Source organism: Protopterus annectens, chromosome 9.part0, assembly GCF_019279795.1.
Source record: "Protopterus annectens isolate FY-2018-M chromosome 9.part0, PAN1.0, whole genome shotgun sequence".
NCBI classification, from domain to species: domain Eukaryota; kingdom Metazoa; phylum Chordata; order Ceratodontiformes; family Protopteridae; genus Protopterus; species Protopterus annectens.
The window spans coordinates 1,970,326,689-1,970,343,409 of record NC_056743.1 but is presented as its reverse complement, the minus strand read 5'-3'; the positions used below and the strand labels follow the sequence as shown (position 1 = coordinate 1,970,343,409).

Sequence of the window (16,721 nt, the reverse complement as noted above, 5' to 3'; positions counted from 1 at the left end):
ATTGTACCTACATTACACAATGGATGCCATACTACCATGCTGAGACACATCATGAACAACATGATGATCACTGGATGGCTGCTGGATGATACGTATAGTTGTGTGCTACAAGATAAAAATGCACAGATCAAACCATTGTGCCTACATCACACAATGGATGCCATACTACCATGCTGAGACACATCATGAACAACATGATGATTGCTGGATGTGCTGCTGGATGATATAGATAGCTGATGTGCTACAAGATACAAAGACATAGATCAACACATTGTACCTACATCACACGATTGATGCCATAATACCATGCTGAGACACATCATGAACAACATGATGATTGCTGGATCAGCTGCTGGATGATGCAGATAGTTGATGTGCTACAAGATACAAAGACACAGATCAGGACATTGTACCTTCATTACATGATGGATGCCATACTACCATGCTGAGACATATCTTGACCAACAGGATGATCCCTGGATGGGCTGCTGGATGATGCAGATAGTTGATGTGCTACAAGATACAAAGACACAGATCAGGACATTGGACTTACATCACACGATGGATGTCATACTACCATGCTGAGACACATCATGAACAACATGATGATTGCTGGATCAGCTGCTGGATGATGCAGATAGTTGATGTGCTACAAGATACAAACACATAGATCAGGACATTGTACCTACATCACATAATGGATGCCATACTACCCTGCTGAGACATATCATGACCAACAAGATGATCCCTGGATGGGCTGCTGGATGATGCAGATAGTTGACGTGCTACAAGATACAAAGACTCAGATCAGGACATTGTGCCTACATCACATGATGGATGCCATACTACCATGCTGAGACACATAATGAACAACATGATGATTGCTGGATCAGCAGCTGGATGATGCAGATAGTTGATGTGCTACAAGATACAAAGACACAAATCAGGACATTGTACCTACATTACACAATGGATGCCATACTACCATGCTGAGACACATCATGAACAACATGATAATCACTGGATGGATGCTGGATGATACGAATAGTTATGTGCTACAAGATAAAAAGACACAGATCAAGACATTGTACCTACATCACACAATGGATGCCATACTACCATGCTGAGATCCATCATGAGCAACATGATGATTGCTGGATGTGCTGCTGGATGATATAGATAGCTGATGTGCTACAAGATACAAAGACATAGATCAACACATTGTACCTTCATCACACGATGGATGCCATAATACCATGCTGAGACACATCATGAACAACATGATGATTGCTGGATGGGCTACTGGATGATGCAGGCAGGTGATGTGCTGCAAGATACAAAGACACAGATCAGGATGTTGTACATACATCACACGATGGATGCCATACTACCATACTGAGACACATCATGAACAACATGATGATTGCTGGATCAGCTGCTGGATGATGCAGATAGTTGATGTGATACAAGATACAAAGACACAGATCCGGACATTGTACCTACATTACATGATGGATGCCATACTACCATTCTGAGACATATCTTGACCAACAGGATGATCCCTGGATGGGCTGCAGGATGATGCAGATAGTTGATGTGCTTCAAGATACAAAAACACAAATCAGGACATTGTACCTACATCACACAATGGATGCCATACTACCATGCTGAGACACATCATGAACAACATGATGATCACTGGATGGGCTGCTGGATGATACATATAGTTGCATGCTACAAGACAAAAAGACACAGATCAAGACATTGTACCTACATCACACAATGGATGCCATACTACCATGCTGAGACACATCATGAACAACATTATGATTGCTGGATGGGCAGCTGGATGATGCAGATAGGTGATGTGGTACAAGATACAAAGACACAGATCAGGGCATTGTACCTACATCACACGATGGATGCCATACTACCATGCTAAGACACATCGTGAACAACACAATGATTGCTGGATCAGCTGCTGGATGACACAGATAGTTGATGTGCTACAAGATACAAAGACACAGATCAGGACATTGTACCTACATCACATGATAGATGCCATACTACCATGCTGAGACAAATCATGACCAACATGATGATCACTGGATGGGCTGCTGGATGATGTAGATAGTTGATGTGCTACAAGATACAAAGACACAGATCAGGACATTGTACCTACATCACACAATGGATGTCATACTACCATGCTGGGATACATCATGAACAACATGATGATTGCTGGATGTGTTACTGGATCATGCAGATAGTTGATGTGTTACAAGATACAAAGACATAGATCAGGACATTGTGCCTACATCACATGATGGACGCCATACTACCATGCTAGACATATCATGACCAACATGATGATCCCTGAGTGGGCTGCTGGATGATGCAGACAGTTTATGTGCTACAAGATACAAAGACACATATCAGGACATTGTGCCTATATTACATGATGGATGCCATACTACCATGCTGAGACACTTCATGGACAACATGATGATCACTAGATGGCTGCTGGATGATAGATATAGTTGTGTGCTACAAGATAAAAAGACTCAGATCAAGACATTGTGCCTACATCACACAATGGCTGTCATACTAACATGCTGAGACACATCATGAACAACATGATGATTGCTGGATGGGATACTGGATGATACAGATAGTTGATGTGCTACAAGATATAAAGAGACAGATGAGCACATTGTACCTACATCACATGATGGATGCCATACTACCATGCTGAGACATATCATGACCAACATGATGATCCCTGGATGGGCTGCTGGATGATGCAGATAGTTGATGTGCTACAAGATACAAAGACACGGATCAGGACATTGTGCCTACATCACATGAAGGATGCCATATTACCATGCTGAGACATATCATGACCAACATGATGATCCCTGGATGGGCTGCTGGATGATGCAGATAGTTTATGTGCTACAAGATACAGAGACACAAATCAGGACATTGTACCTACATCACACAATGGATGCCATACTACCATGCTGAGACACATCATGAACAACATGATGATCACTGGATGGGCTGCTGGATGATTCATATAGCTGTGTGCTACAAGATAAAAAGACACAGAGCAAGACATTGTACCTAAATCACAGAATGGATGCCATACTACCATGCTGAGACACATCATGAACAACATGATGATTGCTGGATCAGCTGCTGGATGATGCAGATAGTTGATGTGCTACAAGACACAAAGACACAGATCTGGACATTGTACCTACATCACATGATGGATGCCATACTACCATGCTGAGACAAATCATGACCAACATAATGATCACTGGATGGGCTGCTGGATGAGGCAGAGAGTTGATGGCTACAAGATCAAAGACACAGATCAGGTCAGTGTGCCTACATCACATGATGGATGCCATACTACCATGCTGAGACACAACATGAACAACATGATGATCGCTGGATGGGCTGCTGGATGATACAGATAGTTGATGTGCTACAAGATACAAAGACACAGATTGGGTCATTGTACCTACATCACACGATGGATGCCATACTACCATGCTGAAACCCATCATGAACAACATGATGATTGCTGGATGGGCTGCTAGATGATGCAGATAGTTGATGTGCTACAAGATACAAAGACACAGATCAGGACAATGTGTTACATCACATGATGGATAACATCAAAGACATATGAAGTATATATGTCACTGCAGTGTTACAAATAATAATAACTTTACATGAAGTTTACTGTATGTATGTTTCATGGACTCTACATACATCATGTATATAATTTGGTTACAAGGCCAACATATAAGCCATATGTGAGGAATAAAAAAAACATACACCTGACAACCCATCATGGGAAGATGGTGCAGATGAAGAAAGATGAACTTCAACTATTGAAGGAAAAAACAGCATCAGTGATGACATCATTTACACCATTAATCAGGTGACCACAGTTAAAACATACAGAATGTGTGACATACACATACTACTCGTATGTGCACTCAATAATGTTGATGCAGACTGACCTAGGAATTGTAAGAAGGACACAGTATTAATGGAGGTCAACTAGAGGATTAACAGCAAGGACAGGTATGAAACATACGTAATAGCATACCACTAACAGACTCCTGCTATGGAGAGATTATGGGTTGTACTGAGGATCCTTCATTGGGAAAGTCAAGAGAAAGACAACGCAGTCATGTATTTAGTGAAAACAATACTGACATCAACACATATACAGCACAGTGATAGGGGCTGTAGATACTCACATGATGGACATTGCATCTGTACACCAGATGGGCCTGTGTTAACAAATATTGACATAATGCCATGTATCACATGTGTGCTACACATTGATGTAAGCTATGATAGTTTTGCTGTAACATACCTGGTTTGCATGAACTTGAACCTGCTCAACTTGGGCCCCTCACTGGATGTACCTCTAGTGTATAATGTTAGGGAAATAACAATATGACAGTAAATAGCAGTGCCATGAAATGAGACTTAGGCACTAACAAGGTAGTGATTACAGTAACAGTTTGGAGACACTCACCTGTCATCCCCTGGTTTAGTCCTAAAGAAGATGGAACTGTGAATATTACTGCAAACAGTATTACGCATGTTGTTTGGACTGCTCTGTCTCTACTTCATTTCTATGAATACATGTCATTAGACGTACATTCATCATCCTCACCCTTTGTGGATGCGTGTGCATGGCTCATCTCTGCTGCTGCTGTAATGGAAAGAAAGGCATACATGTTTGGCCTGGAACTCCAACTTTAATTCCACTCCTGGTATGTGTCACTCCCCTCTTTCTATATGCAGTGAGGCCAGAAATATTGTGATGTCATCTGGGGGGGTGTCAATAGTGGCCCTCCACTGGTAGCATCCCTTGATCTCTCGTAATGTCTCAATCTGTACAAATTTGCACAAAGGATCATGTCTGAGCAGTGACATCTACAGGCATCTTGGGATTGGTTGTTATCTCCAAATGCATTTATCACGGTGGTGAGGATGGTCCAGATTTCATTTCTCCAAACCGTATCACCAGAACAGCCTAGGAGTCTACACCCATGTTGTTGGAGAGCATCAATTATGATTTCATTTTCCATGGGGGAAAAGTTGTCACCCCAAGGATGGTTGACCATCAGAAAGAGAGTCATTTGCACATGATAATATTCCTGTGTGAGGCCATTTATGTAGTTCAGTCTGCGGACAGTGTATGTCAGCATAAACAATATGCATTGCTGTGCAATGCAAAAGTCTGTACAATACTATCTGACAAGTACTAACAGTTATTTATTTATTTATTTAGTTAGTTATTTCATTGTTATCCGGGTAGGGTATGGCTCGGCTTGAAGCCAGTTTTCAGTGTAGACCCTGGGAGAAAAGCTCCAAGGAAGATTACAATAGTATTTACAAATTGTCATATGCCAGTTACAGTAATTGTAAATACATAGTAATACAATTGCAGGGTTTATACAAAAGTGTAAAACAGAAATAACACAGTTAAGCAAGTTAAGCAAATATTAAGAATATTGTGCATTTGTCAATCATTTCAAAAACATTTTCTATTTTTCACACATATTAAAGAATTTGTTTTTTTATGTTGAGGACATATAAAGATTGGTGTAAGAAGGATTCAATAGCTAGGAGGTATTGAGAAAAGTAGTGCAGAAGAAGGATTAGTTGTTTATGGGTTGAAATAATTAGCCAGGGTGAGAACAGGAGCAAAGCCTATGTTTACAGAAATATTCTTTTAGAGCCTGTTTAAATGCATGTGTCGTTGATGGTAAGAATATGCTGTGGAAGGGAGTTCCATTGTTTGGCAATGTTATGAGAGAAAAGGGAGGTGCCAAAGGTGTTTAGGGCTTTATTAACTTTTAGCAAAATTTAATCAGCAGACGTAAGAGATGTTAGGTTACTATAGGGCTGGACTAGACCTGATAGTGAGGGGCAGTTATCAGGTATGTATAAGACTGTATGAGCGATTAGTAGTTGATTTAGAGTAACAAGATGAGGGAGCTCAAGCCATTTTAGCTGAATTAATGCAGTACAATAATGAGATCTATGAGCCTGATTGGTAGCAAATTTAGCAATTTTGTTGTAGCAGGATTCAAGGCTATTTAGGTCAGTTTTTCGAAGATTGGTGAATATCTGAGAGCAATATAGCAGGGAAGATAGTAGGTGGGTTCTGGCTGTTGCGAGTCTGACTTGGTCATTGTGAAATCATTTTATCCTATACAGTGAACCCAGTTTGGCATGCACCTTTTTAATAGTAAGAGTAAGGTGTCTGTCAAACTTGAGTCAGCTATCAATTGTAATCTTGAGAAGTTTTGCATGTTCTACTGGCTCTATAATAGTGCCATTGGAAGAGAAGATATAGATAGGAAGTGGATTATTAGATGATGGGTTGTGGTAGAAGACCATAAGATAGTCTTCTATATTATGGAGGGCTGCTTGAGTTTGTTCTTGGAGATCTTTGATAGAAGGGGTGAAGCATATCAGGGATGCATCATCAGCATATTGAACAATAGTGGCTGGATCAGCTGCAGTGTGAAGGCTGTTAGTAAAGATAGTGAGCAGAAGTGGACCAAGGATTGAACTTTCTGGGACTCCAATACTTATAGGGAGCTGGGGGGAGAGTTTATTGTCCCATAAAGTGGCTTGTTTTCTGACAGGCAGATAACTATGAAACCCTTTTATGGTTTCAGGGCAGGAGTGGTAGGTGACTAGTTTGTTAAGAAGTATTTCATGTGAAACTGTATCAAATGCTATTAACGTGTCTAGGAAGGTAGCAGAAACTAGTTGCCCCAGGATTCAGCAAGCTCTGCATGGTGTGCAGGAATAGTGCAAGGGCTGCTGCACACGATATGGCCAATGAGCAATCCAGGAATGAGCTCCCAGGACATGCATGAGTACTTTTACACTATTTCTGCATGGACACTATTTCTGCATGGAGATCGTAGGTTTACCCCTGGGATCTCTTCTGTGTCCCTACTAGACAGAGGCACGGGAAACTAACATTAAAAGGGCTATCTTCTGTGACCTACTATACAGAGGTGCAGTCAACTAATCTAAAAGGGTGGAGAAAGCCAAACACACTCTGGCTAGGCTTATAAATGCCCTAGGGCAGATAGCCTAGTATCAACCTATGAACCTATGAACCTATGACACAGCTCTTGTATGCTAATTACCCCATTTGCAGGTGAAAAACATGCAAATGAGGTGAATTAGTGATCCAGGAAGCAGGCAGGCATCTCTGCAGGAATAGTGTAACCTGCAGAAATGTAATTTGGCTACTAACTGAATACATTTCTGCAAATTACAAAATGGAGGCATGACAGCTCCAAAGAAAGCATGTATTCAATGTAGTAGGTATGCCAATGGCCAAATATATGGCCATTAGCATGGGAAATAATTGCAAAATTATAAAATATAACTTTTATATTTTTTTTGGCTGATTTTGGCCGTTTAAGCGTAGGACAGTGGTGCACAAACGGGATGGGCCCAAAAATAAGAAAAACAGTTAGAAATAAGCTTTTAAACCAAAATTAGCATTCTGCCATAATAGTCAATGGCATGCATAAGACAACAATACCATGGAATAGTGGTTGCTAAGGGGAAAGGCTGAGTGTCAGTTTTGTAACCATGCATTAGCAGTCAGTTTTATGCAAATGAGGGGATTGATACCGAATCACAGATTTCCCCACAGTGCTAGCTTGCACCCAACAATGTAAGTGCAGCAACACCATGGTATAACATAAGAGGTAGATGACCTTATAAGGGGGGTGTCATGCATGCTGTAAGCTTATTGGAGCTCTGTGGCCTGTGTTTGCCCTTAGCTAAGCACAGCTAAGGAAGTGTGTGTATCTGAGACTACCTAGCAGTGTTTACATTGCCTAAACGGGTGTGTGCAGCACTCACCACGTTTAAAAAAAAAAAAAAAAAAACAGGAAATAGCAGCTCTGTTCACAACTGAGCATGAGGTATGCACTGCGTGCTTTAAACAAACAAAAAAAAACCAGGAAATAGCAGCTCTGTTCACATCTGAGCATGGGGTATGTGCAGCGTGCCTCGGGGCTTAAACAGGAAGGCAATGGAAAGGGAAAACAGCAGTAGGAAGGCAATCAAGGAGAACTAGCATAGCTGGCAGGCAAAATTATCAGAATCAGCCAATTATACATGTAACAGCCTAGCACAGTATTATAAACTATGCAAACACCTTTCACTCTGTTTTTTCCCACAAACTCTACACCACAAACAAAACTAACAAAATGATAGTGGCTGCTGTCACTCTTATACATCAATATGTGGAAGAGGCTGAAGGTGGTGAAGATGAGAATGCCGATGACCAACCCATAGTGAGGAGAAGGAGAAGAGTGTACAGAGCCAGGGTAACCTACTAGGGGCTACATGAGCTGGAGATAGTGGAGTGCTATAGGGTGGACCGGGACATCCTACAGCAAATTGTTGAGTTGTGCCGGCCATGCCTCACACACAGAACCAACAGAGGGGAACCCATCCCAGTGGATACCAAGATATGTGTAGGCTTAAAAATATTAGCCTCAGGTACCTTCCAAAGTCCAACTGGGGATATCATGGGGATCTCACAGGAATCAGCATCCAGGGTACTCCACCACTTCCTGGATACCATGTTAACACATGTCGGTGAGTACATATATTTCCTCAACACCCATGAGGCATTGACCAGCAATATGCATCTCTTCCACCAAATAGCAGAATACCATGAGGTAGTGGGTGCTATAGACTGTACGCACATACACATCAAAGCACCACCCGGTGAGCGGTGTGTCCCTAGTTGTAAGCAGCACCCTGCCAGTATCCAGACCAATGGATTAGTATGGATAGGAACTATAGCCATTAACATCGCGCACACTTACCCTGTCAACCCAGGGGAATCCAGTGGCTCGCAGCCTGGGACTGTAGGAGTGACGGAATGCACTGGCCTGCTACAGATGGCCTGCATCACTATCAAATGCCCTACAGTCCTCTGACAAAGGCCTGTGCCTCACCCATACTGCCAGTATGTTACCTCATGGGGGTCCCAACTAACAACATAACACATTCCACAGAACACAAATGCAAGGGCACATCGACAAATCCCAGTAGCATGCCCACCATGTCCTACTGCATAAATTGTGGACCAACCCCTAAATAACATCGGGATGAAGGGACAACTATAGGAATACTTCACGGATATCACTCACATAATGTTAGGAAGAGGATAGAATAACAGAGTGGGGAGTGGACGCCATGGAGTGTCTGAAGTCTGAAACTTTGATGTCTGCCCATACTACCCCTGCCTGCAAACTCAGTAATGGGTGACTACAAACCCACTCATAAACCACAATGTGAAGGGGAACTGACCAGATATATGAGCCCTGCCTCTGGGTAACCTGAGTGAATCTGTACAGCTGAGAGGTATGGCCACAGCAGGATATGGCCATTCTGTTATAGATAGGTACACTAAGATTAGCATATCCTACATTACTCACCTTTCCTGGCCCATGACTGCATATTTAAAAGTATCGTCCAAATTATATAACCTTCATTTTAAATGGTACTTAACTTTGATTTACCTTAGTTAATAGTTTATCCTGTTTTCGTACTTTTGTATTTTTTCTTTTTCACTGAGTTAAATGTTTACAATATACCATTTCTTGACTTGCATTTTTCATGTGATTTAGTATACCAAGAAACAGTCGTCACAACCATACTGAGCCATACATCTCATTTCAGATAGTTGATCTATAACCAATGCTGATTCTTGAACACTACTTGTAGCAGCAATCGTAGACCATAAACATTTTGCAAGATTCAGTACTTTGCTATGTCATGTTCCGTCATTGACAGACCATTTGAGTGTGATACTAATTCTTAGCTTGCCTTCCTATGCCTGTTGCTATTATATGACTGCACAATACTGTGTGTGTGTTTGTACATGCCCATATTTGTTGATGTCAGTAATGCAGTCTGCCCATATGACATACACTAGTCATTTGCTTCAATGTAGTTTGGGTTGACTTCAGCACCGCACTATATGGTGCACACATGCATTTGCAAAGTGTCACCTTACATATTGTCTTGCTTTATTGTTTGCCTACAGAAACTGGATGCCATATCATCCTTAATGTGGGCCCATGTTGTCCACCTCCCTTCCACCTTTGAACATATGTAATATATCTTGCACATATGTTCTCCTTTGTTGGAATCATTGTTCATTTTCATGTATTTACTTGGTTACAAAGACAACATGTAGTAACTCTATGACCATTATACAGATGCAGGACATATGCACACAAGTCACTGGCTACTGCTTGCAATACATCCTTGTTCTTGTTATGTTTATGTGTTACATTAACCACTGTACATTGTTGAAATTCATGTGCACAACCTGATGTTTTTTTCTGTATTAGAACTGATCTGTGACCATATATTATTGTCACGTCATTGGTGTGTATATGTGTGTTAACATTGCTTTCATATAACTTCCTGTTGGGCTACTGAAGGTCATGCATATACACCTACACCTGTGTGTTGCCTTTGACATGACATATGTTTGTGGCATATGTATTCCATTACACATATGTTTGGGTTGTGTTTACCTGCTTGTGTAGGTAACAGCCAGCTTGCTGCTTTACTACAGCACTGCTGTTTGGCACTGTGCTTGGCTATTTGCCTTTAGCATACATGGTTAGAAGTTCTGTTCTGTCCTCTGCTATCCTAATATCAAAGTATTTCTAATTAAGAACATCATAGCTGAGCATTTAAAAGTAATATTCACATCATGCACTTCCAATCACAGTGTTTACCCTCAACAAACAATTGAATAATATAAAATAAAAACTCTGTGTGCCTTGTTACATAAAACTGTTTCTGAATTATTCCTCATAAGTAGAAACTTCTCAAAGAAATGTTCTAGGGCTTTACTCATAAGAGTACTGAGTTACTTTTTTCTTCGCTGCATGCAAAACTCAGACATAAAAGTGTAGCTCATGTTTTACATTATTTTTTCCAAGGTACATCTTATTTTGTGAGCTTGATAAAACACACACAACTAACCAACTCATGTCAGAAGGGTACTCTCAGGGAATGCCCCACCTGAATAATCTATTAAACCAGCAGTTATCCTAGAAAGTGTCATTGCTCAGGCATGTATCTTTTGCTGTCATAAAATCTGTAAGTAGTGAAGGTAGAGGCCCAGGAACCATGCAAACCAAAGTCCAAACCACAAATCCAATTTATTTGCAGCAAAAACAAACCTAATGCAGTCTAGCTCTTTCGTCTTTAGCAAAGACGTCTTCTGAACTGCTTGACGTGGTTATCTCCAACCTTAAATAACCCTAATACATCATGTGATCAACATGTGAGCAACCATTCACATAACTCAACTTTAGTTTAGTAAACGCATTGATTAAAAAAACTTTAACAAGAATTTTTGTTAATATCAAGTTAAATTACATGAAAAATGAACATAAGTATGACGATAAGATTAAAATTAAAAATAAAAATAATAAGAACAAAAAAATGGTAAAAAAATCAGTGTTACGGTGATAAATTTAAGAGTAACATGACATAATCAGCCCTCAAGACTTTTTAGCTTATATAGATGTAATAGAACAACATTCATTCAAACTGGGGGGGGGGGGGTAAGGGCGTAACACACAAGAATCTATATGAGCACTTTCTTGAGAAGATGTTCGTCAGTGTAAAAGCCCCTTGGGTCTGGTTCCAAGAAATCATTCACCACAAATTTAAAAAGGTGACCAGGATATGCAGAAATATGTCTGCACAGTGCATTAGTGCCTTCCCTTTCTTGATTTCATTGAGATGTTCATATATCCTCTTTCAAAGCGCGACCAGTCTTGCCAATGTAAAACACTTTACACTGTTGGCAAAGTGCACCATACACCACTCCCCTGGATTAAAATATTTTTTCACCTCAAATTTCTTGTATTTGACGAAAAAAGACTCACAACAGAGAATGTGTTGACAGTAGTTACAGTGGTTACATTTATACATACCTTTTGGTCTATTGGTATTAAATTTGCCCAAATTCCTTTCCAGGAAACTATTAAAACATTTGTCTTTCCTAAATACTATCTTAGGTTTGGAACCAAACAATACATTACCATCATTGATGGAAGTAACAGTAGGCCAAAACTGATTAACCACATCAACAATGTGGTAAATATTTACAGAAAAAAATAATAATCGAGGCTTGTTTGTACAACCTATCCAGATTATGATCACCAGAGGTCAGAGGCCCTACTGAAGATAAAGAATGACAGGAGTTATCAAAGATTGGTAACATGCTTTTTTGACATACTTCATCTTTGAACTTGAACAATATTTAAAACAACACTTATTCTAGAAAATGTCATTGCTCAGGCATGTATTTTGTGCTGTCATAAAATCTGGCCAGACCTTTAGAAGCTCCTCGGGTTCATAGTGGTGTACAGTTATCAGTTTAGCGTAACGACATTTCTCGTACTCTATCTTGTGTCCATTGAACAAGGACTGTGGAGACACAGTGATGGTGACTTGAAGCTTCTCTAGACAAACTCCTATGAAAGCATCCTCCACAGGAAAGGGTATAATAACATGAGCTACATTGTAAATCTTTTCTGCCATATCTCCTGAAAACAGATATCCTGGCCCACCACAATATGGAGGAAAATAATCAGGTGCATAGAGTTTCTTGGGAAGGTAGTGCCTGGAACACTTACTTCGGACTGGTTTTGTGCCTGCTACTATGTAACCTGTAAAATAATCTGTTCTCCTTGGCATTCCAGGATTGAGGAACTTGACTAAGTATTCTGTATTTAGGAACATATCACTGTCGATCTTCATGATGTAAGCAGCATTTGGACAGAACGTGCTCACCCACTGGAGCCCCATCATCATTTTGATGGACAGGTTGAGATAAGTGTCCATGAAATCCTGCTGAATGATGTCATGGAACAGCATGCTTTCCTCATCCAGCTTGTGTTGGCATTCCTCTTTGAAGTGCGTTGGCATCCCTAATAAAAACAGCCTGACCACTGAGACATTGGGCACTAATCTTTCATTACCCCATGTCTGTCTAATTGCAGTTCTATTGGCAAACTCTCCCACATGTGACAGAATTAGAAGAACAAGAAATGGGCCCTTCAGTTTGCACTTCTCTGGTTCATTGAGAGTAAAGCTGTAATTATATGGATAAACAAAGTCAAGGGGATATTTGGTTATACCCATATTTCTGTGATAAGGAAATCCACACAAGCTCCATCCTGATCTAAGTATGTTCCAAAATAACATGAAGACAATGCACATCAACAGTGCTTTAAAAAGAAATCTGTAGAGGTTTCTTGCTTTAAGCATGCTTGCAGTTCATATTCTGCTATCTGATGCCTTGGATTTCTTCTTGAGCAACTAAATGAAACAAAACAAAACAAATACTGAACAACTTCATGTCTTCTTTAGGAAGAAAACAAACTGGTACAAAAGGCATGATATTTTCAGAAGTAACCTGTGGCCTGTCCTATATGAGTCAATTACTTATTAATTATTAATTATTATTAATATGTCCTCAGGTATGAATCATTTCATTGCATTGGTTCTCAGTCATTTTCTGGCATTCCAGACCAAAACAGAAACATCACAGAAAGCCACTGCCTTCTAAACTATACTGTTTTATACAGTAACTATTTTTTACTAGAGATAGCTGAACACAGCAGCAAGCAAGCCCATACATATTTATTGAGTGTGGCATCAGGCTAACCTTTCTATATATTTATTTAATTTATTTATTGTATTTTGTTTATCAGGAAAGTCTGACTGGGCACAAGTCCCATTTTCAGCGGAGGCCCAGGGAGAAATGCTCCACATAAAATATATATTTACAATGAATAACAATAACAATTAAACATTTAAGCACTACACTGCAGGTAGTATTGTAACAAATAGCAAAGACATTCATCATATACTTTAGAAATTGTATTATTATACATAAGTCAAAAACATGTCAACATGTAATAGCTTAGATACAAGAGCAATGATAAAATATATATGTATGTATATGTATAAATATATATATATATAAATATATATATATATATATATATATATATATATATATATATATATATCTATGGATTCACTTCTTAATTTTGAAATACCAAAATCCCAAGGTTCAAAATATCGAATCCAGAGCCTCCAGATCTTGGAATCTCGAAATTAAGAACCTCCCCCCAAAAATCAGCCAACACATCACAAAACATGTTTTTGCAAGGGCCCCCCTGCACCCCCCAACATGAGGGGCTGTGTCCCTAACACCCCCCGCTCTTAAATATACCAACTCTGAGATCGCACTACAGTGAGGAAAAGGGAAAGCTCCCATTCTGCACTGTATTCCAATCTCCGTTAAGGATTTCGAAGTTTTAACACTTCAATCATATGATCTTCAATCATATGAATTTTGAAGTTTTCAACAACTTGATGTCTTTTTTCTTTTAGTTTTTCTTTTTTTTTTTGCATTTTGACATTTCAAAATCTCGAACATCTGAATGTCGAGATTCTGATGTTTGAGATTTTGACTTTTTGAAATTACATAGTGGATCCATATATATGTATATATATATATATATATATATATATATATATATATATATATATATATATATATCTATATATATATACACACACACACGTGTATATATACATGCATACATATATATATATATATATATTTATATATATAGATCAGTTTACTATCATTTGTTGAAACACAGACTATATTTGAGTCATTTCACTGACTCAAATGGCTAAAAATGTGAATACCATTTTTACCATAAATCAAATATGGTAAAAACAATGTTTGACATTCGAGCCAGTTCAAACTTTGCTGTAAAATCACCATTAAGTCATTGGTGATTTTGCCAGAGCCAATCACTTCAGTAGCTCAGAGCAAATTTGGGTATTGCTGCGGAGATTCTTTACATAACTATAGAAGGCCTTGTGGTTGTCTTTACTATCTGTTGCAATTCTGTTTTCATAGCTAGCTTTAGAGGATTTGATGAGGGATCTCAAACTTTTGTTGAAGCTGATAAAGGAGTTTTTCCAATCTTCGGACTTCACCTTATTCCACATCAGTTTCCTCCTTCTGTTGTAGAGTTTGTTTATGGCAGTGGACCACCAGATTGGCTTCCTTTTTTATGAGGAGAGCATCTTGGTTCTACTGGGTATGGTGAGATCTATGTAGGGTTACCACCTGTCCCACTTGGCAAGGGACAGTCCTTCTTTGAGCAGTTGGGTCCTGCAAAAAAATTGAAAAACTGGCAAATGTCCTGAGATTTTGGGACAAAATTATTTCCTATAGTTTATGTAATAGTTGCATAAAACAGTTATTCTGTATCTGAAACACCTAAATGTTATAAGAAACAGAATAAGCAACTAAAATGCTACAAGAATAAGCTTTTATTTAGGCAAAAAAGTGAAGTTCTGTCCTTTGTACTGGCCGTGGGTATGTTTCACCTTGCAAAATCTGACGCTTGTACCAAAAATGTCCCACTTTGGCCATTTGAAAAGGTGGCAACCCTAGATCTATGCATTTACTTAGTAGCTGTCATAATTATATATAAATATATAACCCTTATGTACTTTAAATAAAATTTATAATGATGTGGTACCTATTATGGCAGCTACTAAGTAGGGCAGGACTAGCTCGAATGTCACACTGATGGGGGAAGGGATGTGAATTTAACATGTGTACCAATAACACTTTGTTTTACAGCACAATAAACCACTCCCATGCCTGATAAAAAGTATATATATATATATATATATATATATATATATATATATATATATATATAGTTAGAAAGCTTGTGAGGAAGTTATTACTCTGTGTGCTTAATAAAGGATTTTCGACTGGAAACAGACTGCCTACCTTGCTTGGATTACTTTTGAATACTTAGTAATGCTGTACAGTTATATATTTTCTATTATTACTTTTTGTTTTGTTTTGTTTTGACAAGACGAGTTTATGTTCGCTATGTCTACTACTGTTGTCTGATCTGATTAATATACAAATATATAAAATAATTCAGTCAAGCAAAAATGAAGACAAAGCAGAACTCTGAAAAGTTAAACTGCCAAGAAATATACTTATCAGTGATATATTTCCAGATTGCTTGAGAAGCACTCTTCAGTCAGAACAAAAGGAGATTATAACAGTGTATGTATTTTTGATCCATTTTGTCAGCACACATTTTTTAACAATATATCCACAACCTAAATGGCAGTTTGTGTGTATCTGTCAAATGTTTTAAGGTAAATGTTTTCCATGCAAGTGTAACTGTTGGGATTATTGCTAATGTTACATGGTTTGGCACACTTGCATGTCTGGCTGTGGTTTCTGATGATCAATCTGCTGTGCAAAGCCTGCCTATTCATAGAGTGAATGTAATTCTGCTGTGCCAGTGTTAATACTACCATTTGCAGACTGTGTCGCATGCTCCTCACTTCAGCATTGAAATTGCATCTGCCTCAGACACCTCGGGTATGTTTGTAAAAACAGTGTTGTAGCCTCAGTTGGCAAGGTATCTATTTAATAGCAGCAGTTCATAATCAGCAAGCATATTATCAAAGTTTTGTTTTGTAAGCTTTCTGATTCCTGATTGTATTTGAATATAATGCATATA

At 39.0% G+C, this 16,721-nt stretch overlaps 1 protein-coding gene across 1 annotated transcript; it reads right to left on the bottom strand.

Moving 5' to 3' along the window:
- Positions 1 to 12,267: 12,267 nt before the first annotated feature.
- Positions 12,268 to 13,410, bottom strand: LOC122811001 (beta-1,3-galactosyltransferase 2-like). The gene has a single exon (XM_044082512.1). It carries the CDS (start codon positions 13,399 to 13,401, stop codon positions 12,409 to 12,411), a length of 993 nt encoding a protein of 330 aa, XP_043938447.1. The 5' UTR covers positions 13,402 to 13,410; the 3' UTR covers positions 12,268 to 12,408.
- Between the last annotated feature and the right edge of the window lie 3,311 nt (positions 13,411 to 16,721).

Bases quoted from the DNA above. Each gene is read 5' to 3' on its own strand.
- LOC122811001 (XM_044082512.1), bottom strand. From the start codon at position 13,401: ATGCTTAAAGCAAGAAACCTCTACAGATTTCTTTTTAAAGCACTGTTG.